Source organism: Vigna umbellata, chromosome 7 (assembly GCF_029865625.1).
Source record: "Vigna umbellata cultivar VRB3 chromosome 7, Vumbellata_1.0, whole genome shotgun sequence".
Lineage (NCBI taxonomy): Eukaryota > Viridiplantae > Streptophyta > Magnoliopsida > Fabales > Fabaceae > Vigna > Vigna umbellata.
This window is the reverse complement of record NC_142171.1, coordinates 33343789-33371631: the sequence shown is the minus strand read 5'-3', so window position 1 is coordinate 33371631 and position 27843 is coordinate 33343789. Positions and strand designations below refer to the sequence as shown.

The 27843-nt window shown below is 32.8% G+C and overlaps 4 protein-coding genes, 1 non-coding gene and 1 pseudogene across 5 annotated transcripts; 2 read left to right on the top strand and 4 right to left on the bottom strand.

The window, feature by feature from the left end:
• The first annotated feature begins 438 nt into the window (after positions 1-438).
• Positions 439-4044, top strand: LOC148195796 (glucan endo-1,3-beta-glucosidase 7-like). Its single transcript, XM_088095028.1, has 5 exons — positions 439-595; positions 697-1355; positions 2590-2916; positions 3005-3290; positions 3741-4044. The coding sequence occupies exons 1-5, from the start codon at positions 523-525 to the stop codon at positions 3776-3778; spliced, it is 1383 nt and encodes a 460-aa protein (XP_087951154.1). The 5' UTR covers positions 439-522; the 3' UTR covers positions 3779-4044.
• A 504-nt stretch (positions 4045-4548) lies between these two features.
• Positions 4549-4620, top strand: TRNAE-UUC (transfer RNA glutamic acid (anticodon UUC)). The gene has a single exon. It is a non-coding gene; the product is annotated as a tRNA-Glu (tRNA).
• A 709-nt stretch (positions 4621-5329) lies between these two features.
• On the bottom strand, positions 5330-11939 carry LOC148195795 (coatomer subunit gamma). Its single transcript, XM_088094624.1, has 18 exons — positions 11763-11939; positions 11147-11244; positions 10994-11044; positions 10790-10903; positions 10477-10677; positions 10275-10376; positions 9361-9468; positions 9050-9283; positions 8566-8816; positions 8279-8450; positions 8043-8198; positions 7895-7945; positions 7370-7510; positions 7105-7302; positions 6746-6877; positions 6494-6667; positions 6107-6346; positions 5330-5827 (listed from the first exon to the last, which is right to left on the bottom strand). Exons 1-18 carry the CDS (start codon positions 11806-11808, stop codon positions 5633-5635), a joined length of 2664 nt encoding a protein of 887 aa, XP_087950750.1. The 5' UTR covers positions 11809-11939; the 3' UTR covers positions 5330-5632.
• A 2652-nt stretch (positions 11940-14591) lies between these two features.
• On the bottom strand, positions 14592-15725 carry LOC148195794 (proline-rich receptor-like protein kinase PERK4). The gene is made up of 4 exons (XM_088094606.1): positions 15697-15725; positions 15467-15611; positions 15148-15309; positions 14592-15047 (listed from the first exon to the last, which is right to left on the bottom strand). The coding sequence occupies exons 1-4, from the start codon at positions 15708-15710 to the stop codon at positions 14841-14843; spliced, it is 528 nt and encodes a 175-aa protein (XP_087950732.1). The 5' UTR covers positions 15711-15725; the 3' UTR covers positions 14592-14840.
• A 3517-nt stretch (positions 15726-19242) lies between these two features.
• Positions 19243-20027, bottom strand: LOC148195793 (uncharacterized; annotated as a pseudogene).
• Positions 20028-27064: 7037 nt separating this feature from the next.
• Positions 27065-27737, bottom strand: LOC148195792 (uncharacterized). Its single transcript, XM_088094866.1, has 2 exons — positions 27607-27737; positions 27065-27480 (listed from the first exon to the last, which is right to left on the bottom strand). Exons 1-2 carry the CDS (start codon positions 27724-27726, stop codon positions 27256-27258), a joined length of 345 nt encoding a protein of 114 aa, XP_087950992.1. The 5' UTR covers positions 27727-27737; the 3' UTR covers positions 27065-27255.
• Positions 27738-27843: the final 106 nt, after the last annotated feature.

Below are 27843 nucleotides of genomic sequence, written 5' to 3'. Positions count from 1 at the left end.
ACAAATTGGGTAGACCATAAGGTGAATACGGTAAATTCCTAGAAAGCACAAAAACAGTGGAAAAGTTTGAGTAAAGGGTAATCACTTTCTTCGCTCAACGATATCCAAAAAGTAACATCAATTTTTTCTTTTAACATTTTTTTTTCAAAGTTATGTGGTACTCTTTTATTATTAATAAACGAATTAATTGTAAATTTTTTTAAAAAAAACATTTTTCATCAAAAAAACAAAATATTGGATTAAGTGAGAAATTTAAAGAAACTTTTGAATGAGCTACTATTATGAGCATAGCAATGGCGCTACGTAAATTTCAGAAAGTGGCCATTTGACAAGGACACCTTCTATAACTTTGTCTTTGGAATATTTCTACCGTTACAATATTACAAAAATAATTATTATAGACTCCTACTATACTTTTAAGTCTTGGTAAACTCTTTTATTTTAATATATTTATTTGTGGGTTTTGCCTTTTCTCCTTTTATATAACAACACAACATCTCTTCCTTCATACACTTCCCAGCAATGGCTAACATGGCACCTTCTCCTTCAATTTTCCTCTTCCTTTCTCTATTTGTCATCACCTTCTCCCTCGCTAGTTAGTTACCTCTTTTTCCAACCGTTACTGTTTTTACTGTTGCCTTTTCAACCGCTTTCAACAAAATTAAAATCTTTAATTTCTTTAACTTCTTCTTGCAGACTCTCAATCTTTCGTAGGAGTAAACTATGGCCAGGTCGCCGACAACCTTCCGCCGCCGGACTCCACGGCCTCGCTCCTCAAATCCACCTCCATTGGAAAAGTCCGCCTCTACGGTGCCGATCCCGCAATCATCAAGGCCCTCGCCAATTCCGGCATCGGAATCGTCATCGGTGCCGCCAACGGCGACATTCCGAGTCTGGCCTCCGATCCCAACGCGGCCACTCAGTGGGTTAACGCGAACGTGTTGCCCTACTACCCGGCCAGCAACATCACTCTCATCACCGTCGGCAACGAGATTCTAACCTTGGCCGACCAGAGTCTTGCCTCCCAGCTCGTGCCGGCGATGCAAAATCTCCAGAATGCCCTCAACGCGGCCTCTGTGAAGATCAAGGTCTCCACTGTGCACTCCATGGCCGTGTTGACTCAATCGGATCCGCCGTCGTCCGGGCTGTTCAACCCAGCGCTCCAGAACACGCTGAAGCAGTTGCTGACGGTTCTGAAGGATAACAAATCTCCGTTCACTATCAACCCGTACCCGTTCTTCGCTTACCAGAGCGACCCGAGACCCGAAACGCTGGCGTTTTGCCTCTTCCAACCGAACTCGGGGCGGGTAGACTCCGGCAACGGAAAACTTTACACGAATATGTTCGATGCCCAGGTGAGTACAGTAGCTCTCACTGTTTTTTCGCTTTTAAAAATATTTTTTTATTATAAAAAGTTGACGTGGGAGTCAAGTAGACAATCATCCTCTGCTTTCTACATTCCGTCCACGTGTCCACACTGTTTCTCCTTACACCCACACACTATTTTCAAATCAAATCTTGCTCTTCAATCCACCGAGTAGATAGCTAATCTTGTCTTTCAGCATTAGAAGGACATCAAGGTTCAAAATTTAATCATATATTATTATTGATATATTTTATAACTATAATAACTAATAATTAATAGTTAATGTCGATCTCATTCTCACCCACATTCTTGGTTCGAATTCAATCCACAGAGTAGATCGCTTGCTTAAATTAATTTCTTATCCATGACGTGATCTTTTTGCTCAGTTTGTTTTTTCCTGTTATTGCTGTCGTGAAGATTCATATAATAATACGATGACGGTGATTTCTTTCCATTTTTCAAATGGAAAGTCGTTTGATTCGTCTACATACATGACTAAATTGTTTATCAACGTTTTATTTATTTTTGCCCGTGATGCTGCAATGAGAGTCATGTTGCTGAAACAACTCCATCATTCACAACATTTCATTTTATAATAAAATTCTTATTTTATGATGCAGTATGCTTCATCTGAGTTTATGTGGCTTGAACTTTCAGGACTAAACTTGAAAGTAGATGTAGTTACTCACACGTAGATGTATGACTTCATATGTAAGAATAAAGAAAAATTGACAAGGATTCTGGATTGACTCACTCCGGTGTAATAACCCAAGATAAGAGTGAAGTTATTCTTATCCATGTATAGTTGAGTAATATTACTGCATACTCTCACTCTGGTTGGAAACAGGCTGGCACACAGTGTGGTCACAAAACAAGTCCTTCCAAACCATCAATAATTGTTGCCATGTTGGGCATGGATAAAGAAAATGGGTCACAGTGAGTGAATATGGTAGGTAGGTAAACCCTTGTCTTTTTGAACCTGTGGGAATAAAAAAGGTAGGAAAGATTTCAATGTCGAGGAACACCGTTGTGCTACCAACAACCTACCACTTGTCCTTGGTCCAATTCAATTGCCCCTTTGATTTTAGCATATGCAATAACTCTGATTTACCCAAACGCTAGCTTTTGGTGGCTCCAAAACTTGGTTGGTGCAGGAACTATGCTGCTAACCGTTTAAGGATCTCATCTGGTTTATTAAATAGTGGCGTGTGAATGTTGTGCAGGTTGACGCTGTACATTCTGCTTTGACTTCGATGGGGTTCCAGGACGTGGAGATCGTGGTTGCTGAGACTGGATGGCCCTCACGTGGTGACAGTAACGAAGTAGGACCTGGTATTGAAAATGCAAAGGCCTTTAACGGGAACCTGATTAATCATCTTAGATCATTGGTTGGGACACCTTTGATGCCTGGGAAGTCTGTGGACACTTACATTTTTGCACTCTATGATGAGGATCTCAAACCCGGTCCAGGATCTGAACGCGCCTTTGGGTTGTTCAAAACTGATGGTACCATGGCATACGATGCTGGCTTAGCCAAGTCGAGCCAGCAGGTGAGGAAATTGCTACTTTATAAAAAGGCTGATAAGTTTCATAAAAGACTTTTCTATAACGTGCAGCCTCTTTATATTGTGTCCACAGGCTCCATCAACTAGTCCAAAAACTCCTGTTACTCCAGCACCCAACACTTCTGGATGGTGTGTACCCAAAGCAGGAGTTTCTGATAATCAGTTGCAAGCCAATATTGACTACGCCTGTAGCCATGGCATAGATTGTGGACCAATTCAACCGGGAGGTGCTTGTTTTGAGCCTAACACAGTAGCATCCCATGCTGCATTTGCGATGAATCTCTACTACCAAACATCTGGCAAAAATCAATGGAACTGTGACTTCTCCCAATCAGCAACACTGACATCCCAAAATCCAAGTAAGTTCTCAATTTTCAATTTTTAATCATTCCACTTTGAACGAGGAATAATAATAAAAAATAGTTCCATAGTTACCTATCAAGGCTTAATCCAAAATGAAAACTAGGCATGAGAAGTTAAAGTGGTGAAGAATACTGTTCTCTGATAGGAATAGAATCATAGAATCGGAAGAAAAAAAATAAAGTTGTCTTAGCTGTCACAAAGGTGTGATGTTGAAGTTACCAACGGCCCTTTTTTGCAAAAGGTTACTTTTATTATAGAAGAAAAAAGACTAATGCTTTTGACAGTTTAGGTGGCGTATGTTTGGTGAACTATTGGAAATTGAATTATATAATATACGGCGTTGTTCTGGTTCCTAATCTACGGCATGGTTATGGTATAATAATACGTAATACGAATACCTATACGGTGTGTGTGGGTTGTCTAACTCGATTTCCTCCTCATGGTAGGTTACAATGCTTGCACATACGTTGGTGGGAGCACCTGAAATCAGAGGCTTCAGCTTTGTGTGAAGAAATAAATTATGCGGATGGATGTGTATTTAGATTAAATTAACGAATAAGAGCGTATGCTTTAATTGTATTTTGTTTATAGCCTTTCAGTTTTATATAGCTTTAATTTATAGAGGCATGCCCATTCTGGTTTTTGTCTTTTGTCCACTTCTTAAAGTGGCAATCAACAATTGTTTCCTTCAATTTTACTTCTCCCATTTTTTCAATGTGATTATCTCATCATCTCTCTTTTATTACTTAATTTTCTCTGTTTGTATTAAATAGTACAAGGACACACTTCTAATACTGCCATGTGTAGTGCAATTGACCTCATAAAATTTATTACATCTGAATAATTTTATCAATACCCTGGGAATCTTTTTGGATAAGTAAGATTTTAGGAAGAAATTCAATCCTAAATAAATTGAGAATTAACTGCAAATACTTAACTACTTGTAACAAATCCATGTTGTGTGAAACCACCAAAATAATGACTTTCGGTAATCTAAAGGATTGAGGCATTTAATGTCACGCTGGGTGTAGAGTTAACACGTTGATTGTTATTATCAGTAGTAGTAATAAGTTACTGCTTTAATTTGGAATAAAACAATTTTTTTTTGCTAAATTTGTTTACTCTTTAATACACTTAAATTATGATTTCATATAGATGCTAAAAATGTGTGTATATTTGCGAGGTGGTTTCTTTCAAAATAACAAACGGTACAACTTATCTGTTATTATTATATTTGTCAAAATGATACCATAATCCGTTGTCGTCCAGCGGTTAGGATATCTGGCTTTCACCCAGGAGACCCGGGTTCGATTCCCGGCAACGGAAATAATTTTGTTTTATCTATTTTATGCATATCTGACCTTATTTTAATATTCCTAGGGTAATAAAATTTAAAACTCCAGTGAAAATCAATATTCGTTGTCGTCCAGCGGTTAGGATATCTGGTTTTCACTCAAGAGATCCTGGTTCCTGGCAACGGAAGTATTTTTGTTTTATTTTATGCAATCTGACGTTTTGTTTTTTATTTTATTTTTATTTATTTTATGAAATCTGACCTTTATGTCTTGCTTATAAACACAACTTATTTATTTATTTTTATTACGAAATATCCAAATTCATAATTTTGAAAAGAAATTGCAATTAAGATTTTGATGCTGACATGTGGACTTATGCCTATCATGCACGTTCTTCCATAAAAGCAGGGATGGAATTAATACTTTTTGTCCATGGGGTTTCAAATATACATAGTTAAAGATCTGATAATTACACCATACACGTTTTGTGCGAAATATACAATTTAAGTTTGATATAAATAATTGTTAGCTATATTAGAGGAAAAACACAATTAATATTTTCTTAATTTTCCAAATTATAACTATTGTAAATCAAATTAATAGGAACGAACTTTCAATTTATACCTTAACACATTTTATGAATATAAGAATGAAAAAGCACTTCCTAGAAATCATGATATTCAAACATAAACATGTCTACGTCATTGTCATAATACAAGAAAGCGTAAAGGTCGATCAGGTGAAGAAACATGTCTCCTGTACTAAACAAATTATGTTCAACAAAATCCAATTCTTTGATGACACGAACATTATCCTCAAATATTCATCTTAGAATGACTGCTAGGCGGAAAAATGAAGGGTATGAGGCCGGCGGCGATTGAGTTGCAGTATCGTTGCTAGTCTAACAAGAAATGCAGTGAGTAAAGGACAAAACAATTACAATTTTGAAATTCTTTACAAACGTCGATCTATATGCCTGCTCAACTCCAATCTCATTAACCAAAAAAGGGTTGAATTGAGTCAATATTTCTTGACTCAATGGACTAGCCGCTTGCGACGATCTCATGAATGGCATCGCTGACAGTTTCATCCTCCGATCTGACAGACAGTTTCATTGCAACATCCTTCGGACCATCAAGTCCAAAAGACAACCGTACAAGCACCTTTACATTCCCTATGAATACACCTGACAATAAGCATGTGTGTGATCTTGAATTGGGAGGAACCTCCTCTGTTCCCTGCACACACTCATCAGAACAATCATTACTTTACAGCATATCCATCAAGTACAACAAATAAGCTATAAAAACTGTACAATCACATGCTTTTTCACAATCCCTTTAATAATATTAGACACTAATAGTGGTCAGTAGCGAGGGTTTAAGGCAATTAAGGAGAGTTCATAGGTTTGAAATGTTTGTGTTGAACACTACATGCAATCGTTCTAAACCAAACAAGGACATATACAAGTGGTCTCAAAAGAGTTACCAAAGCAGCAATTCAAATCACGGGCTTACCTCGCAGGGCTGCAAGCCAAGCAGGTTGATAACAGTATTTACAGCTTCAGCCAAGCTCTCTCTAGGTCCAAGACCGTACTCATCCACTCGCTCAAAATCAGGGCCCAAGCTTTCCCAAGCATTCCTAAAATTAGACACCCCCACTTTCAACACATAATCTGCAGCAACAACCTCCAGATCCTCCAGCTGGTATTCATCTTCAACACCGTCATCTTCAGTCTCGCCAGTGGTAGGGTCAACCTGAAGAAGATCCAGTTTATCTATGGATGAGATTGCTACAGAAATATTATAGGTCATTGAAAAATAAAATAAAATAAAATAAAACAAATCTAGATATTCATATAATAAAAAAACAAATAAGCTTCCCAAAAGTAAAGAGAACAATACCTCTTTAACAATAAATTTCAGAACGTTCGAAAACTTTCCAACTGCTGATACTCCCTCTGGCTTCTCAAATGCCACAAAAGTCTGTCCAGGTGAATCATAAGGAAGAGACCTGATAGGCTTGGAGAACACCTCTGAGAATTCTTCTGCTTCAGAAGCATCCACATTCACAATAACCTGTAATAGGAAAAAAAAATTACAGACCTGGGAGTTGGGTTATTTTGTGGAATTTGAAGCGTCTAGAATTGTAATTACATCTTCCAATAATTGCTCAGCTATTGTGTTGGTGCAATTGTACTGGAACACAACATGCCTATCAAAAATGTGTTTAATGACATTAACAGCATATTCTGTCTCGGCTTCAGTGAGCTCCACAGGTGCTGAGGACTGGTAAAAAAAATACATACTGCGTTAGATATAGAAAGAACAACATCACATATAGAATATGAAAGAATCTAAATTTGTCTTCTATTTAGCACACGTGTCTATCTATATATAGACACATGCTAAATAAATACACGCATGTTAGTATGCCATTAATTTTAATGCAATGATGTATACAGTAGATAAAAAAAATTAAACAAAATCCTCTGTCAAGAATAAAATGGAAGAACCTTGAAAAGCTTCCCAAAGTTTGCACACTCTGGAATGGTCAAAAGCATCTTCTCATATACATCTACAGTTGATAGGGGACCACTTGGAGGAGCACCCAAACCAGATGGCTTTTTACCAGGGGCTTTCTTTTCTGCAAGTGGCTGGGACCTGACCTCCTTGGGCACAGAGTTAATGTCAAAAGCTTCTTCTGAAGGCTCCTACATTCATATTAAAAACATGAGATCATGCACTCTGTGGTAAGCAAGAAAGATGCTGAGGACTTACATAATTTTTCAAACTATTCTCCAGATTAACAAGTGGGATATCAAATGACCCAAACAGGAAGTCTTTTACATCCTTATCAGTCTCAACAACTGAACCATCACCTCCAAGTGTGTTCAGGTAAAGTGTTGCCCTATCGCGAACCTGAAAGAAATCAAAATACCAAATATATATTGAAGTGGTTAACAATTTAAAAAGTAAAAAATATCCAGAACTGAACATCAGTATCCGAACACAATGGACTCTTTTTCTTATTCCCGCATATTTGACAGACCTGGATCTCCCTCCCCAAGCAAATCTAAAACCTCACCCTTATTACTTTCCCTCTTTTTCTTTATTTTGTGCACTGTTCTAACTGACTAACTGTTGACACAACAAACATGCATTTGTTTGAAAGATTTAAACAATTGAAAATTGAATTTTAAACTTACAGGTATGAGTAACAAGATATACAAAATACTTAGACAACTAAAACACTTCAAGCCCCATAACTCATATAAAACGTTAAAACAAGGTTAAGAAATTCACCTCATCATCACTGTCAAAAAGACATCGCCTTAGCAGAACAAATATACGGGGCTAAAAAAAAATAGTGAGATTCAAGTTAGCACCAAATATCCCCAAAAGTAATATAAAACATTTAGAGAAAACCAAAGCAAACAAAAACAAGTAACACCTTCAACGCATCAACTGCAGCACCAAATTTTGCCAGTGTACTCACGGCACTTGCCCTAACAATGGCATTCTCGAGATGTACTCTATTATAAATGTAACGAATGTATTTGCTTGGGTCTGATGTTTTAGGTCCTTCAATCCCCAGGAAGTGAAGTATCTACAGTGTGCAAGGGGGAAAATGGTTACTGACAAAATGCAAAAAACTGTGAATGATGAAGCACAGGATGGAAGTAGTACCTGTGTAGACAAATAAGTGAACTCACAATCTTCAATGAACTCACAAAGATGAAGCAACCCAGCTTCCTTAGCATCAGGGATATCACTAATGAGAATCACAATTGAATCCACAATTGCCTTCTTGTAATCAAAACCACCTTCCTCCCTAAGAATATTACTCAGGAAGTTCATCCTGAAAACAAATGCAGAATACAAACCATCAGCAGAGAACATTCATCTAAGAAATAACTATCTAAGATGTAACATGGTATACAGAGGAGTTGAAAACCATATACAGGGACACATACAGAGATCGATATTTTAAAGGGAACTTCAGGCACAATGATCTTATTGCTTCAACAACAACAATTTTGAACTCATCAGCAATATCAGACATGAAATTTGTAATCTGCTTCATAAGACGATCCACACTAGATTCATTTCCTGTTTTCAAAAGTGTAGTAATAGCAAGGGTAGCAATGCTTCTGTTCTGATCAGAGATTAAACTTTCCATATCAATGTTGCAGTTGGTAACTGCCATTGGATGTGTCATTGCCACCTGTAAAGTTTCAAAGTCACACTTAATGATTAAACCCTGTCCAGTTTGACCATCACAAATCTCATTAGAATATTTAGCAAACACTGAGAGTATTGATTTTCTATCAACTCCTCCAAGTCATAAAAGGAAAAAGAACACAGGCAGGGAGCTTTCAGACTTGAGTGACATTTCAAATATCCCATTATTCTGCAGCAGCATAAAAATTAGTTCAGTAAAATTTGAGAAATTATTACCTTGTTCAAGGTGCGGACAGCAGCAAATCTCAACACTGGCTTAGAAGAACTTAAAAAGAGTTGAAGAACAGTAATTGCGGGAGTTAATTCTCGACTTGTTACACCATTGAGCTCTGTTATTGCTCTAGCAGCTTCAAAAATCACCATCTCCGACTTGTGACGAAGGCAACTCTCAAGATAATCATAGAAGGGGCGTTCCCCTGACGCTGTGTTATTGCCTGATTCATAAATAACCTACATAGATGACGGAAGAAAGGATTATGAAAATAAATACCACCCCAGCAACAATGTACATATGGAAGGAAACACACCTGACTAGTGTAACGGATCAAAAGGCACTGCGCTAAAGGTGAGCGAACACTCCCCCTTGTCAAACTAGTAACCAGCTTGCTTACTGCCAATCGATCATTCTGTCGTATCTGCAATGGTTCAAATCACCATGTACCAGTAACTCTCTTTAGAATTTATACTTGTGTTTTGTTTGATAAGAAGAGTCAGCAATGATACAGTAAAAAACTTAGAGGACGGTGTTAAAGGAATAGGATTTCCTATCATGATCCAGCCTAAACTAATTCTACAAGATAATTACGTTAGATGTGTAACGAGTCAGAAGGTGCAAAAATTTACAGCACTATACAATCAATGAAGGGGACATTCAACTTGTTTACCAACATGAAGTTCAAAGCATCTAAAACTTGGTTTAGTTGAACTAAGATACAATACAGATATCTGAACAGAAACTCGAACTTGAAATTTTTTATGTACTATAAGAAGCAACACTTCTAATTGATGCTGAAGTTGAAGTTAGAAATATAATTATGAATATGCTAAAAATTCCAGCTGCAGAGAGAATGTGATAATATAACATGAACCAGGAACCAAACAAACAAACATTAATATCTTCAGGTGAAATTCAAGAAGTTTTGCTTTCTCTATGTATAGTTAAATTCATCACCCACATAAGCTCATTTAAGTTAAGCTCACAAAGAAATGTACTTAATTGGTGGATGTTGTAAGAGGAAAGAATGAAGATAAGTTCATTCGTGACATTTAGCTGTGATAAGCCATGAAGAGTAGTGATGATTCAAGAAAGTGCACTGGCAGTAGAAAGATACAGGCCACCATACAAACCTTGACACACTAAATGACCCTAGAATGATGACAGTTTTAAGGTGCTTCAACACCTACAAAACCAGTGCATAACCAAACTTGTCTGGAAGCATACCTGATGTAACAAAGCCAGAGCATGAAATTGTACAAGGGCTGCCCTTGATTGAACAGCTTCCTGAACCTCATTGCTCCATCTTTTTACAATTTCAGGATTTGTCTGTAAAAGGGGCACAAAATAAGTGAGCAGCATACAATTCGAGCATTCAAAAAGTTTCAAATATATATATGTGTGTCACACACACACACACGATTATTACCTGGAGCAGATGAAAGCCACTAATTAAAGCAGCACTTGCAACAACTGGATTTTTATCTACAATAGCTTGTTTTAAATACCGCTCAATTTGGGAAAGGAGTGTTCCATCAGTGATTCGACAAAGCACTCGAATAGCATTGGCCTTATACATGTCAATTTTGCTATTCATATCTTTCATTAGAGAGCTTGTCACGATGATAACCTATTTTAAAATTAAGGACATAGAACAATCAAAATCTAAGCTAGTAGCACAGATCATAGACGACACAAATAAATCTAAAAAAAAAAAAAAAAGTTGCATGAGAACATGTAACCTCGTCTGCAGATGGAGATATCTCCTTTATCATCAAATAGACCATTCTCCTTAATCCCATATCTTTAGACTGGAAAAGCTTAGTAACAGCAAAGAAAACTTCTGTTGCTTCAACCTAGCAAAAATAAAATTTCTCAGGAAAGGATTAACAGCGGTCTCTAACATAATTCCATAGATAAGCATGGTGATGGATATCATTCTAGACCTTTGTAAATGTCTCTCCCTGATTCAGCAGGTATAGGAGTTTTGTAATAACCTGTAAATAAGATAACAAAACAAGCAGACTGAGAATTCAACCACTGAATCATTTACAGAAACGAGATCACAATATAAGCATCCTTTAGTTCACGACACAAACCTGTGAACATCTCCTAGCATCTAGTTGAGGGTCATTAAAAACTCTGGCCTCCTGAAGAACAGACCCCTTTTCAATTCCCATAAAGGGGGAATACTCGGCTGCTCAACAACCAAAATCACATCACAATTAGTAACATTAACAATTTATTCTCAATTAAATCAATAATTATGAGTAGGATTCGTGACGATGCAAAACCCTGACTTGGTACCCAAAAAGGGAAGGAAAAAAATGTAACAAAGAGCTAAATATCTGCCACTATCACCTAATCCAGGGAAACTTATTCCACTATCTGCATTGTAAATTATCTGTCAAGATCAATTCGAGCTTTTACAAACGATAAGGAATCGAACCAGATCAAACTAGAGACCATTAGGAAAGTCAAAGAGGAACAACATAAGATTCAATATAAGGATGTAGAGAATTGAGATATCTAAGTACGAGGAACTTGAAAATTGAAATATCTAACTAGGCGAACCCTACTCTAGTATTCGGAAATGGAAATGAAACACGGATCTGGAAGCAAAAGGAATTGATCCAACAGTAGCAATGAGAGAACGGAAAACGCTAAGAGCAAATGAGAGAGAAAACGGATCGAATTAGGAAAAGAGAAGAGAACCTTCGTCGTCGCGGTCATCGTCCTTCTTCACTAGCGGCTGAGCCATCACCAATCACCGGTGAATCTGTGAGATCTCTGTTCTGCGAATGCACCACTCGAGTTTGTGAATGAATGAAGGAATCAGTGGTGAATGCTGAGGAGACGAAGGAAAATGTTGTGTTAAAAAGCACGAGTTCTTTTGTACTCTGCGATGCAGATCGAGTTCAGGTTCCAATTAAAATTTAATCACATTTTATTATATATTTTAATTTTTTAATATAATCATTCACAATATTGTGTAAATATTTTTTATACTCTTTTCACTTTGTATTATTTCTTATTTAATCACTTTGTTTTTCTAAACAATCTTATTCATTGAAAAATTATAATTTTATGTTTTAAATTGTTTACGTTAAATAATATGAAATTTCCTTTTTAATTTTGTTTTGTTACAACTTACATGTTCTTCCATTACAACCCACACAACATTTTTTCTTAATCAGCATGAAAAAAAGACAGCAGCTTTGTTTTCATTGTCTGCTTTCCCTAATTCTTTTACTTTAATACTTTTATTAATTATTATTTCCCTCATTCATCCATATACTATATATACACATTATTTCTAATATTGTAAAATTAAATAAGTTGAAATTAATTTTTTTTATACATTAAAATAAACATGTTGCGTCACATGTAGTAATGATGAATATATAAAACATATAGATATAATATTTGTTATTTTTTATAAATTCAAATAACTTTTAAGTTTGAACAGAAATATTAAAATTAAAATAATGTGCATTTAACACGATGTAAGTTTGTTCAGTAATAGTTATTGATAATTGTATTTAAATCATACTCTGCATTGCAGGTTTTATAAATGCTTATAAAATAATATGTTGGATAAAAATATTACATAATAACGTGTGATATATTAACTAAATGATATATTCAAGGTATGTATTTCTTAAGATTAATAGATAAGCAGGTAACCAAGGTAACCAAGGTAAACAGGACATGTGAGTGTTGAATTATAATTGAATCACTATAAATATTAATTTTATTGAAACAATATCAATTTAAGGTCCATAAAATATCTATGTTATTGGGTTAGTATCACTTTAACACAAAATATATATAAATATAAAGATAAATTACATATGTAAGGTGAGTTTAATTGATTTTTCATACTTAATTATGAATTAAGCTTATTGATTAAAATCTGATTGCCGGAATAGGTTGAATTGTTTTAATTAATTTAAACTATTATTTTTATTAAATAAATTTAAATTTTAAAAGAATAATTAATCGCAAACTATATGGTGTATTTAGGGTTAAAAAATCTAAATAGGGTTTAATTAGAAACAAACAAAATGTAAGAACGTGTTTTATTAAGAAAGGATTGATCTTGCTTAATCCTAAGTTAGTTTTAATGTAGGATAAATAATTAATTCATTACGACAAATATATATATATATATATATATATATATTACTTTTAGCATACTAAAAAAGTTATAATTTTACTAAAATTTTAATCTCGTTGATAATTAACGTAAACGAAAACATGTATAATATTTTACAATTATCACCTGTTTGGTGTTTAATACATTTATGAATTTTGGATCAAACATTTTTATATGTTTTTTTTAAATCTAAACTTTTAGGCAAGGAATTTTATTATAGCTCTTTCATTGTATACTTTTTTTTTTGTGTTTCTATAGCATGTAAATAATTTACTTTTGGTTTATTAAATACATTGTTAAAATTTAACCAGTTTAAAATGAATAAAATATTTCAAGGATTGCAAAAATGAACATTTTACGGAAAACAAAATAAAACAATAAAGATCGAAATGAAAAATTACAAAACTCAAAAAAGAAAATTCAAAACTACAAGAATAATTATATTTTAAAAAAATTATTAAGTCAATTTCTAATTTAATTTCTTTTAGTTTTAATCAGAAATTTTCTTCCCTAATTTTACATTCTCTTTATGTGACATTGACACTGGGATATTTTACAATCACTTTTAAGGAAAAATGTTTTGGGTGTAGGGCCGGGCAACTCTACAAAACACACAGTCACGCTTTAACTCTTTAGCTATATGGGTTTTTATGTTCGTTCTAAATCCAAGTCTTCCTTCGTCAGTTCTCCAAACACAAAACACATCTTCACGCTTTAATTCTTTAGCCATAATGGTTCCTATGTTCGTTCTAAGTCAAAGTCCTCCTTCATCAGCTCTCCAAACCGATCGAAGGTACTGCCAAAGGTAGTCCGATGTTTAAGTCAGTAATTAATTCAAAAAGGGTAAGAAAAAGTCTTAAATTCACAATAAATATGATTAGATACTCCTTACCTTTAAGCTCTATTTATAGTTTTTGAGGTGAGCCTAAAATTAGTGAAAATCTAATCACAATTCAATCTCAATTTATTACACATATTTACTTTTAATCTCGATTTTTAAAGTTTATTTAAGAAGTACTGTTATTAAAACTACTTTATCATTGGAACTCTCCATTCACCCTCTACTCATGGGTGGTCGGATGAGGTTCCTCTTATCCGAATTTGGAGATTAAAGCAAATCGCTCATCTTTTTGTGGGATAAAAAAAATGTTTTTTAGATTAAATAATGAATATAAAGTTTCTGTAAAAATTTGTTAAGTGGGATAGAAAAGTATTTCCAAACATGCTTGGTACTGATTCTGAATAAATTATGGGTGGTAACTTTGAAGAAAGAAACAGAGACATGAAAAGACATATTTGGCCCTCAGATTATTTTCATCTATTTTATATTATAATAACATATAAATCCGAATCCGAAAAGAAGTACAAAGGAGCTTCCACTAATTAATGTTACAACACATGTTCTACATTACATATATTCCCTTCACTGTCCAATGTTTACAAATCTATCAGAGTATCCTACTCAATCAATCACTCACTAAAACTCATAAATTGAAGAAATGTGTCTTCCATTTCTTTAACTTGTTGGATCCCTCTTATGCCAAATGAGAACATCATTAAAAACTTGTGGCAAGATCAGGAGTTAATATCCTTAAAGTTCAGTTGATGATGAAATCACAAATGGCATGCATGAATTAAGGAGTGTGCATTCGGGCTCCTACCCTCCTGCCGGCATTGCCATATTCAGCAGATGATTGTTCACTGCCACTCTCTTCTAACGCTAGTTTCCTGAACTTCATCATGTCAGCTTTATATTCCCCGCTTTCGCCGCCGAACCCAGGTTTCACTCCCTCGTAACCAAGCACTTCTACTGACACATCACCCTCCAGCACTCTCACAATCTAATTCATTCATTCATATCCATCATAATTTAAGTTAAAAAGAGAACATGAAAGTCAAATGAATGCAGTATGATAAATAATAAACCATGATTAGTATTACCTGACTCATTTTCGGTCGCTTCTTTGCCGAGTACCTTACGCTAAATGCAGCACAAGCCACCATACATGACATTTGGCGCTCGTCATAATTACCCTCTAAACGTTGATCCACAAGCCCTTCAAAACTTCCATCCTCCATTGCCTTTGTACAGAGTGGTCTAGCCTGTTCATGCACATAGATAGATATGGAACAAATAGACATTATTATATTATAAGTATGGGAAACATTCACAAACTCCCAAACTGAAAGGTTCAAATTAATTATAAATCTAAAGTTATTGAAAGTACGTGGGAATTAATTAAAAACTATATATACTTACCCAGTCGGCCAAACTATCTTCAAATTCCCCAGTGTTATCCACAGGTTCCCGACCTGTTATGAGCTCCAAAAGCATAATACCGAACGAGAACACATCAGATTTGTCAGTTAGCTTACCGGTTGATGCATATTCTGGAGCCAAATACCTGAAATGTTTGGCAAACTAATTCACTTTCATTGCTTGAAACTTGAAAAAACGTATCATACATAATTTACAGTTTAATTTCTTACCCGAATGTTCCCATTACACGAGTGGAAACGTGAGTGGAAGTGTCTTGACTAATCTTTGCCAACCCAAAATCTGCCACCTGAATGGATAGATCCAATTGTTAATTAAGTAATCCCAGAAGAAACGCTTAGACATAGATAACTTACTTTGGCTTCGAAGTTGTTTTCAAGTAGAATGTTTGCACCCTTTACGTCTCGGTGAATGATACGAGGGTGACCTAGTTAATGTTAGAGGTCATGTTAACGTTGGCCTCCTCGTTAATCATTAAAAGAATAGTCAGAGATAACTTACAATCCTCATGTAAATAAGCAAGTCCTTTAGCCGATCCGATCGCAATTTTTAGCCTGGTATTCCAATCCATCACAGGTTGACCCTTTCCTGAAAAAAAGTTGACAGGTTTTCATCGTATAGATACAATAAACGGTGTAAAGAAAAGTATTCATGGAACCCAGTAGTTGAATTATATAAAACTGGTGAAGTTAGGGCTAAGAGGAAAATTGAAGAAATTTTAGAAAGAAAGAGAGAACGCACGATGAAGGTGGTATTCGAGGGTATTGTTAGGCACAAACTCATAAACGAGGAGCTTGTTGGATTGTGAGATGCAATAGCCGACGAGAGAGACGAGATGGCGATGGTGGACGCGGCTGATGATGTCAACCTCAGCTTGGAATTCTCTGTCTCCTTGGCCATTAGTGGATTTGAGGCTCTTCACTGCAATTTCCTTGCCATTGGGTAGAACACCTTTGTGGACGAATCCGAAGCCACCCTGGCCCAGCAGGTTGTGTTGGCTAAAGCCAGCAGTGGCAGCCGAGAGCTCCTCGAAAGTGAAAGAGCTTTGGTTGAATCCGAGAGCCACCGTGGGGTGCGGAGGTGGCAAAACGGGACCATGGGGCCCAGAGTAACTGGCAGTGCTCATGTCAGAACTAACACCCTGGGTTGCTGACCAACCTCCAACTGGAACTGGATATGGAGGAATATGCATAACATGCTCAACCTTATTGTTGTTGTACCCAAACTCGCTTTTGTGAAACCCATCTGCATGTACCCATTAATTATTCGTCAACCATCTTATAATTGTTCGAAGAACACAGCAGTTCACAAATTTTAAATGGAAAAAATAAGAATGATATTGACATCATCTATAATTTCTAAGAACTTTGAAGTGATAATAAAAGAGTGCTCAAATCCAAGTTCATCACATGGATTTGTCTTTAATATAAAAAAAAAATACCATCAGGTTGATTATGGCAGTAATCAATGGGTAACTGAGATTTCTTTTTTTTTTATACACGCAAAGATGACCATGAGGAGGAGAAGGAGAAAAATCACAGCTGCTGCTGCGATTACTATTATAATTGGCGTGCTCAATGATTGGTTTCCACTGTCTCCTGACGAGCTTGAAGATGATGACTTGGGTGGAGACAACCGGTTCTTTGAAGGTGGAGGAGGAGAAAAATGATGGCCAGAATGTGGGGGCGGCGGTGACTCGCGGTTACCTGATTTCTTATCAGGAGGAGGAGGTGGTGGTGGTGGTGGCGGAGGTGGAGATGGAGATGAATTAGACGGCGGGGGCGGAGATTTCTTATCGCTTGACGAGGGAGGAGGTGGTGAATTGTCCTGTGACGGTGGGGGAGGAGATGAATTGTCCGGCGGTGGTGGGGGTGGGGGTGATGAATCTGGTGGTGGTGGGGAATCGGAATTGGAATCAGAAGCCATTTGGAAGGATGACTTCTTCTCCAACGGAAGGGAAGGTTAAAGAGAGAGAGAAACCTGGCCCTCTCCCTCACGTAAGGATTCTGCAACTTGCGAAACCTGCCACAGTAAACAAATTGTATAAACATATATCCTTGTGCATGTTTTGATTTTGAAGGCGGGAATATACGAAGGTGCATGCTGATATTTTTTGCATGCATGCATGCACGAGGGGGTACGTACGTAAGAAAAAGAGAATGCTACCTGAGAGCAAAGGACAGGAGGTTATCCACAGAAAGAGAGAAGCATGGTGAATAATTATTATGCAATATTGTAATATGGAACCAAAAAATGTCACCTACAATGCAGCGTATAATTCATTTTTCACTGCAACGTTTCTCTTCCTATCTTTAACCTAATTAGATAATCCAGCCATGCATGCTTTCAGTTTTTTTATCTACTTTTAGCGTTAATAGTTAAACCAAAACTTACGACAATCTTCGATAAATCGCTCATATTCCTTTTTCTGGATTCTGTTGGTCGCAACCAATTCAAAATGTGCATCTTATTGCTTTGTTGGAGGGCAGCGTCGGACCCATTACAGAAGATTCAAAATCGATCGTGTTGAAGTTGAATTCGACTGTCTGGCCCGATGACTACGTGTTGGCCAAAGTTCATTTCTTTTTTCATGGAGCGTGATGAACTAATATTATGTTAAATTAATTATACAAAATAAATCATTTAAATATAAATATGATCCTGATTTAGACTCTGATCATAAAAAATAGATGTCAAATATTAGATACGATTACTAAAAAATGTCTATATTTTGCGTGAAAAAATATATTAGACGGGCATTTAGATTTTTCCAAGAAACATTTGTCCAAAACAACTGACTGGTACTAGAGAGTGAAATTTAGAGAAGGTAAGACAAAAAAAAAAGAGAAGTGTAAGAAAAATTGGTGTGTAATATTTTTTTTTCTATGCGACAATCAACATAGGCATCCTCAATTAGCATTTGAACAATGTGTATAATATACTATGAGATTTTTGATTTTGTTGCAACGTGTTCTGAAATTTCATTCCAATTTTCTTTATAAAGTTCTAATGCTTCATCGAGCAAGAGAGTCTCCTGAGTAAAAACTCCAAGGAAGACATGCCAGAGCCAAATTTTCCATTACTGAAGCAATTGGTACATAGATAAAAATCTGCGCGTCAGACACATCATACAACTGAGTAGGAAATTAACAATCATAACCCTGGTCTTCCAACAAAACGCAATCACTAGCTAAAAGTTCAAAAAATGTTTAAACAGTTGATCATCTTATTGCTAACTAAATGACAGACAGCAAAATCAATCAACACAAACAATGACAAAACAGCCACAGAACTCCTTATAAATCAACAGATACAATGACCATCAGCAGAAAACACCATCTCTTGATGATGCATTTTGTAAAATTTGGAAAGGTCAGTGAATTTTCTGAGCTATCAGAACTCGTAGAGTCTTCAAATAACCAAATTATGCAAGTGCTACATGCCAGAAAGATTTAAGTTAATTCAGAAAATATTTCAACTGATTATTGATTCCTTGAAAAATTATGGTAGAGAATAGGTTTTAACTTTTCAAAAAAAGTTAAAACAAAAATTTAATTCCATTTTGTTGTGATTTTTGTATTAATAATCTACCTTCAAATAAGTTATATTTTTTATTTTCTTAACCATAATAAGCAATCAACTATAATCATAATTCTTTAAATAAAAACCATAATATACTATTTCATATTATTCATTGGATACATGGCACACAAACTTTATTATTACGTGATATCATTAGTAGTTATAGCTTTCTTCGTTTATTCGTCATAGGTAAATTGAAAATTTGGTATAATTTTATCCTCTTGCTTCTCTTTGATGTTATCATTATCATAACCTGACACATTAGGTCTTGGTTCAAAATCTCCTTCAACATCTTTCTTTTCTTTGCGTCCATGTTGTTATCACCATAAGCTGAAACATTAGGTCTTGGTTCAAAATCTTTCACAACTTTCTTCTTTTCCTTTACACCAACTTCATTGTCACCATATGCTGAAACATTAGGTCTTGGTTCAAAATCTTCTTTAACTTCTTCTTCTTCTTTGGATCAATGTCGTTGTCACCATAAGCTGAAATTAGGTCTTGGTTCAAAATCTTCTTTAACTTCTTTCTTCTTCTTTGCATCAATGTCGTTGTCACCATAAGCTGAAACATTAGGTCTTGGTTCAAAATCTTCTTTAACTTCTTTCTTCTTCTTTGCATCAATGTCGTTGTCACCATAAGCTGAAACATTAGGTCTTGGTTCAAAATCTTCTTTAACTTCTTTCTTCTTCTTTGCATCAATGTCATTGTCACCATAAGCTGAAACATTAGGTCTTGGTTCAAAAATTTAACTTCTTTCTTTTCTTGCATCAATTGTCACCATAAGCTGAAACATTAGGTCTTGGTTCAAAAATTTTCATAGCTTTATTTTTTTCCTTTGCATCAACTTTGCTTTCCCTCTTAACATAAACTTCATCATTTTCATAAGTTGGAAGACCTTTAAATTCTTCTGGCATATCCTGATGTTTCGTGACCATTTTCCAATATTCTCCTCCCATTTTTCTTGATTCCACATTTGTTGCAAACTTCTCGAATAAAGAAAAAAAACAAAATTAATTACTACCAAAAGGCAAATCATAGTATACTATATCTTAAATAAATTATGTCACTGTTTTCGTTCGAAAATAATTATTATAATTCGAGTCACATTTAAACAAAAAATAAATAATATGATAAGTAAATGTAAAAATTGGCTGGATATTAAACAACAATTTACTTAATTAAAATGTATAACACATTTAAAGATTGAAGGTATAAATATTGTTGTTCACCTTAACATAATCTTGTTTTAGATTTCGCATGACTTTTTAAAATTTTCACTCGTGATATTAATTAATTAAAAATCTTATTTGGCATAAAGTTTTAGGCATATATATGTACATAGCTTTATGTTTATAGATATTAATAAACTAATAGCCCCATAGAAAAATTCCATGTAAAACAAACTAGAAAAGAAAATGTAACTACTACTTACGGCATATAGGATTAGGTAGAATTGTCTCAATTATATATTGTAGGAGATAAATCTAACTTTCCTTACATGACATAATTTACTTAATTAAAATAAGATCTTTACACATGGAACAATTTTATTGTTAACAAGCTTATAGGTTTGACTCTTTATAAAAATGCTTAAAATTTATGAATAATATATGATTTTAAGAAACTACGATATGACTTCATTGGTGTCTTTTCTATTTTTCTAATTTTATTCTCTTAATTACTATTTTTTAAATTTAAATAATTATTCATAATAAAAAAATATTTTTTAATTTTATTATTTTAGTAACTACTTTTTAAATTTAAACAATTACTTATTATAAAATAATTATTTACACTTTTATAACTATATTTTCAAATTTAAATGATTATTCATAATAAACAATTATTTACATAATATTACTTATAATATTTTTTATTTTAAGAACTAAAATTAATTTTATCCATAACTGCATACATTTTTAGTTTTTTTTTTAAATTTTACCATTTGAATTATTATTTTTAAAATATAAATAATTTATAGATATTAAAAAAATACTTACATACATACACGATAACACCTGTATTTATGCTAATTATAATAATAAACGTTTATATATATAAGTAAGTATGTAAAACGAACTTTTACTTTTGAAATTCTTTTTCAATAATATAAATTTTGACTTTTTACTACATAAAATTTTATACAGGTCTTGATCTAATTTATGTCTTATGATATTTGAATTAGCATAGGTTGTAATTTCTATGGGAAGGCTTATGTGCCAGTAACGTTCAAAATTTAAGCCAGTAACTTACTTGGACATTAAATAAAATTTTCATTCATAGAAAAAAAAATAGGACAAAGTTGTTGTTGAACGTAATTTATAATGCAAATATTTGACAATTATAAAGATAAATAGAATGGTAAAATTGAGTTGGAAATAAAATGTAAATGTAAGTAAAGTTAAGGCATAAGGTAGGAGAAATGAAAACATACCAGGAAGACGAAAAGGACAAGCAGAGCAAGAAAAGACCTCATTTTGAAGAGTGTTGAAATGTGAAGGACTTGCAAGTAACCTTCTCTATTTATAGCCTATTCTTAGCTTAGGTATCTCTTTGCACGTTATTGCTGTTGAATACAAGCAAAGTTTCACATTAGATAAAATAAGATATAGATATGAGTTTATATACACATAAAATACCTTCATTGGTAAGAAGCTTTTTGAAGTGGTATCAAAAATAAATATGTAAAAGCTTAACCTAAAACGGACAATATCTTACCAATATGGAGATCTATGTGTATATGTGTGTTGTCCCTCTCTACAATTGTCACAACAAATTCTTTCAACCATACTAGGTTAGAAAATAGTAATAAGAAAAAAAGAGTTTATACAAGTAAAATGATATTTTGAAAAAATTAACTTTTATATTTTTAAAGAAAAAGATAATATTAAATAGCGTAAAGTGACCAATGCAACCTTTAACACTTTAATTACACCTCCATGATTCGATAAATTCTTCAGATTTATGGATTTATTACTCAATAAAATAATAAACGTAAATAAAATAATAAAAAAATTAGCTTCATTTTTTTATTCATAAAAATTGAAAACTCACACGATTGTTTAACAAACTAATGTAAATTCCTTAATAAGTATTCATTTCAGAGTAATCGAACTTACATCCCTACTTCTTTAACGTACAATCACAATTCTTTTACTAAAATGATTTATTTATTATGTTTAATGATTTCTAAGAAAAACTTAAACGGCAGTTGAAAAGGAAGAGATAATATCTAAGCATTATCGTCGTATATATTATAAAATATTTAAGCTGCTATGTATGATGTTATCAAATTTATAGTAAAATAAAATAATTGAGTGAAATTATTATCAGATAGAACAAACACAGTCAATACTAAGATTCGCTGAAAAAGATCCGATCAAAGTGGACCTTCGTGTAATTAAAGTACAATAATAATACGTGGATAGCGTGACATCAATTTTTAAATATTAACAATTTTATATGCAAAAAGTAAGAGGGTTACTCCCTCGCCTCTTCATTTTCGTTTTATCTTATAGTTAAAAGTTTTACTGAATTGATGTAAAGATTTACTGAATAACACATCTTCCAACCTTTCACTTTTTTAAAAACCTAATTCAGTAGCTCTCATTTCCTCACTTTTTTCTTTGAACAATTTGTTTTATTTTTAAAAAAAATTTTATACACAAAAAATATTAAATTATGTAAAATCTACACAAATAAACATTTACAATGTTCAAAAACTAAAATTTACAAAAAAAAATTAATAAACTAAAAACAAGAAAAATTAAAAGAGTTGTAACGCAGAAACTTGAATAAATGTGAAAAATTCGTCTAGTTTTCAACGGATCTCGATATCCGTGGACAAATCTCAAGATCTGTTGAAGACTGAACGGATTTTCCACATCTGTTCAAGTCTTCACATTTCTCTTATTTTTTCCCTAACACAACACACCACATACATTCATATACAAAACACATATAAAAAACAAAAACAATGAAGTTTTAACCACAAAAATGTTCAATGAAAGAATAAACAAAGAGAAATAGGGAGGGAGTCAGGACTCTATGTGTGTGACTAAGAGAGAAAGAGAGAAAGTGAAGGAGTGAGAGCTTTCTATTGAAAAATTAACCTTGAAATATATACAAACATATAAATTTATAGGACATAATATTTATTTAATCATTCAAATATATTACATATTGAAACAAATAATTATTTTGCACGTTTTTATTTTATTTTATAATATTATCTACCTAGTATAAAACACGGTCATAAAACCAATCAATGATACAAATAACATACTCCATAAATGAATTGAAATCAAGCACATGTATAAAACAATTAATCATTTTAAACATTTAATTAACAACACTGATCTAACTTATTAAATTAATTCATAAAATATAGATTATTCTTGGAAAAAGAATTTGAACCCATCATATACCGCGTGTTATCAGATTATTAGATTTCTTACTAACTTCAGTCTTTGAGTAAAACTCATTAATTTAAATTTATGATTAAAGATAAATGTATTATGAAAGATTAATTGTGTAAAAATTATAAATAATATTTTAATTTAACAAGAGATCAAATTAAAAATATTAAAATTAAACAAACAACTTACCAATATTACATAAAGAAATTGTAGTTATCGTCTCTAAATACATACATATTAATGCTTCCTTCTTTCATCTTGGTCAAAAAAAAAATTTAAAAAGAAATGTAAGGTGCTTAATAATGTGAAAGATTATACATTTATCCATTTACATTATTATTAATAGTTGTGTGAAAATAGGTTGTAACCCGCGAACCAACTCGGCCCACTAGAATTTGAGTTGGGTTGGGTTTAAAACAAATGTAATATTTTTATGCGGGTTAATTTTCAATCTGACTTACTTAGAACCCGACTCACCGACTTGAACCCGTGGTGAGCCGGATTGACTCACAAACTCACCTAATTTAATTTAGTTAATTATTATTTTGTGTTTCAATATTATTAATTAACAATTTTTTTATTATATCGTAGATGAAATAAAAAAAAGATGTTTTAAGAGACAAAAAATTTTATAGTTTTATCTATTCAAGACTCTAATATTACAGATGAACAACTGATACATAAATTATCAATATTAAAAACTTATTTGTTCGTCTGTTGTACTTATTTTTTTATTACACTTGAATAATATGATATTTTTTTATTTTGAATGGTTTAACATCATTTTAGAGTGAAATTTATTTAGATTTGAACTAAAAAATTATAATTTTTTTTATTTTAAAAAACTTATAATTAAGGGAGCGAGTGAGACAACCTATTTAACCCCAACCAACCCGTAGTGGACCAGACTAGGTCGAACTGGATTACTAAAGCTTTAATTATCAAGATCAATCCAAAATATTATTTGATAAAATCTTGAAAATTACTGAATTGATTAAAGAGTTTAATTATTTATTTATTATTAAATTTTTTTCTATACATAATCTAACATCAATTACTATCTCAAACTAAACCTAAGGGATAAAAATATTACATTTATTTATGTAATTTTGAATAGGGTACACATTTTTAATAAATGTGAAGGTTTTTAGTTGAGTTGTTATTAGATTTTATTTTTATTAAATATTTCAAAATTTTTAAATTTTTAATAGAATTTCTGATATTTAAATATTTGTAAAAGAGAAAAAAGGACAATAGACCAAAACATTAATAAAAAAATTGAAACAACCTAGTCATAGCAGCACATATGCCAAAATCTCTCCATGTTTAAAATTAGTGATAATGTTAATTATTTTATGTCCATGTGTCATGATCTACCTTTATTTGTCGACACAAAAATCTACCATAGAGATCCGACAACAACTTGCCACTTTATTCATTTAAATACAGAATAGGTAAATATTTGGTTTATTTGTTAATTCAATCATACGAAAAGTGTTAGCATTATGTACAACTACTACCTTGTTTGAATCTGTTGTCGACTTGTTTTGTTGCATCCCAGTTAGATTCACCCAACCCCACATTTTCATTAAGTAAAATCTTTATATCGTGTTACCCATGAATACAGAAAAATAAAATAAAATTATTTACTATTAAAAAATATAAAATTAACTTAATTTTATAAAATTAATTTGTAAAATAAAATATACATTTATATATTTTAGTCTTTCTCTAATATAAGACTTTCAACATATATTTTTACATCCATATATATATATATATATATAAATAAAGTAATTATTATAAAAAAAATATTGTCAAAAAAAGTATCATTATTTTTTTTTTCTTTTGCTATTTCCCAATTTCTTTGTTGCAGTGTTCCTATGGATGCAAGAATCAGAGAATTCTTGGAAGTTGTTCTTGAAGAGGGTCATATTCAAGATATTCAAATATCCCAGAAACCCAACACTCATCTAAAAGAGAATGGGCTTGGAACTAGAGCCCAACACTCATCAAAACCCAGACATAATCAATTGGGCCTTTTTTCTGCTGCACCATTATTTCTCTGCGCTTCCCAATTTTCTCACTGCCAATGAACTTTTTTGCGCATTCCCAATTTTCTGCACCGCTACAAATTTCATTGTGCATATCAATTTTCTGCACTGCCATAACTTCTTTGCGCATTCCCAATTTTCTGCACAGCCATAATTTCTTTGCACATTCCCAAATTTCTGCACCCTCATAACTTCTTTGCGCATTCCCAGTTTTGAAAACCAAAGAGTTTATTACGTGGAGGTGCAATTAATAATGATAGGGTGCAGCAAGGAAAAATCACCGAAATATCCCTACGTACCCGAAATTCAATCTTTGTGCATAAATTTGTTTATTATAGAGAGAAGGAATAATATCAAATATTTAAAGGAAGGCCGAAGCTACACGTAAGACTTTATGTCATCTAAGTATTTTATTGCATGGAATAAAGATTAAGGCGAAAAGCATCTTTCCTTAGCCACCAAGTACAGAATATGTATATCGTCTTTTCATGTGTTCATCATTTCTCACTTTCATCTTCTTCTTTTTCAACTAAAATAACTCATTCTTCACACACCATTCTGATAAACATAACTTCTCCTCTCCAACATGGAAAATAATTATCATATCAGTATTATCATATAACTTCTCTTTAGCTAAAATTGTGTATCATATATATTTGTTAAGACAGAAACACTTATGCGACTTTTGTTCAAATTTGACTATAATAATATTTTATATTAAATTTTGTAAGAGATTAAGCACACGTGAGTAAATCAATATAAACAATAAATATATATATATATATATATATATATATATATAAGTATTAATATTCTTTAAGTTATCAATTTATTCGCTCGTATCCTATTTGAGTAATACTTATATTATGTTCATGAAATAATTATAATTTAAGTTTAAAATGTTAAGTGGGTGATACATAAAATGAACAAACAAAATTTTTTGTTAAATTGACTTATGTTAAATTAAATTCAAGCTCACAAAACTATTACATCACAAAATTATAAAGTGATATTAACTACTTATATACTCTAAACAATATACTTTAAACTGATTTTGATGTAAAAAATAATGAATGCTTCACTAAAAACATAACAAAAAATAGTGAATTATTATTATTTTTTTTACAAAACTTAATTATATTGTTATTGTGAAACCGAACGAGAATGTTTCTTGTTTGTTTTTAACTATTTGATTTTAAGAAAATGGTTTTATATTCCTTCTTTTTCTGTGTGTTTGTGTTTCCATAGAAAAATCTCAAACAAATATAGAGATGAATACGTGATAGATGGAGTAATTTCATTAGAAGTTTAGAGCATCATCCAGTTGAATTTTTTCTGGACAACTATGTATTAATTGTGAGATTTAGAAGATAAAAAAAATGTATTAATTGTGAGATTTAGAAGATAAAAAAAAACACGATTATTTTAATCTGTGAGATCCACCAAACAATCTATGAGGATTCTCAACAATATCGGGAGAGGGAGAGTTGAGAAAAGTATGTATTCTGCAGTATTATTGTGAGAAATTGATTAAAAGCAAGATGCTGCAAATTTATTAAAAGAAGGATTACTACTAGATAAACACCAGGATTAAAAGCTATTACATCTATACTAAAAGGGCTTCAAACTTTTAGTAGAAATTTAAAAACAGTAATTAATCTGGTGCTAAACAAGACTTCTATCCCTCACATTTGTTGCATATATGTGTATGGGAGCTTCAGTCTTGATTCTTCTGCTGCATCTGTTTCATGGGGACAACATGGGTGTGATATAGTATGACATTAGGTTTTACATCGAAGTTCCTAACAAAACGATCCTTCCCTGCTTCTGAAACATGGGAATCCTCGATAAGGTCTTTAATTGCTTCTGGCATAGCTTCTTCCTTCATCGTCTCTTCCCAATATCCTTTCAGGTCTTTTCTTGCGCTGCTCAAACTTCCAACCTATGAGTTTCAATGAAGACAAAACTTTAAGGTATTTTAAACACAGACAGAAACCTTAGATTTGACAAAAGTAGAAATCAAAGTACAAAAGAGCAACATAGTTTGTGAAACAGATTCAAGAGGTACCAGTAGAAGAGAGAAAAGTACGAAAACACCAAAATTCGACTTCATGTTCACGCTAATCTGTGCAGAGTCGTCAGTCTCTGGATATTTCTTTAACCCACAACTGACCCACTGTCCACACATATATATGTTTATCATCACAGCAGTTGAAAAAGAAAAAAATCAACTACATAGTATATATTAAACGATAATGGTATTTTGATAATATTTTTTAAAAATATTATAATATTATTTATGTGT

Bases quoted from the DNA above. Each gene is read 5' to 3' on its own strand.
- LOC148195792 (XM_088094866.1), bottom strand. From the start codon at position 27,726: ATGTGTGGACAGTGGGTCAGTTGTGGGTTAAAGAAATATCCAGAGACT. The intron at 27,481-27,606 runs GTACCTCTTGAA...TGAAACTCATAG, and splicing joins TACTTTTCTCTCTTCTACTG to GTTGGAAGTTTGAGCAGCGC.
- LOC148195795 (XM_088094624.1), bottom strand. From the start codon at position 11,808: ATGGCTCAGCCGCTAGTGAAGAAGGACGATGACCGCGACGACGAAG. The intron at 11,045-11,146 runs GTTTGTGTCGTG...TCTTATTTACAG, and splicing joins ATGCTAGGAGATGTTCACAG to GTTATTACAAAACTCCTATA. The intron at 8,451-8,565 runs GTATGTGTCCCT...ATTTGTTTTCAG, and splicing joins CCTTTAAAATATCGATCTCT to GATGAACTTCCTGAGTAATA.
- LOC148195796 (XM_088095028.1), top strand. From the start codon at position 523: ATGGCTAACATGGCACCTTCTCCTTCAATTTTCCTCTTCCTTTCTCTA. The intron at 596-696 runs GTTAGTTACCTC...TTCTTCTTGCAG, and splicing joins CATCACCTTCTCCCTCGCTA to ACTCTCAATCTTTCGTAGGA. The intron at 3,291-3,740 runs GTAAGTTCTCAA...TCCTCATGGTAG, and splicing joins ACTGACATCCCAAAATCCAA to GTTACAATGCTTGCACATAC.
- LOC148195794 (XM_088094606.1), bottom strand. The intron at 15,310-15,466 runs GTAAGTATATAT...GTGCATGAACAG, and splicing joins AAGATAGTTTGGCCGACTGG to GCTAGACCACTCTGTACAAA. The intron at 15,048-15,147 runs GTAATACTAATC...TGAATGAATTAG, and splicing joins AGCGACCGAAAATGAGTCAG to ATTGTGAGAGTGCTGGAGGG.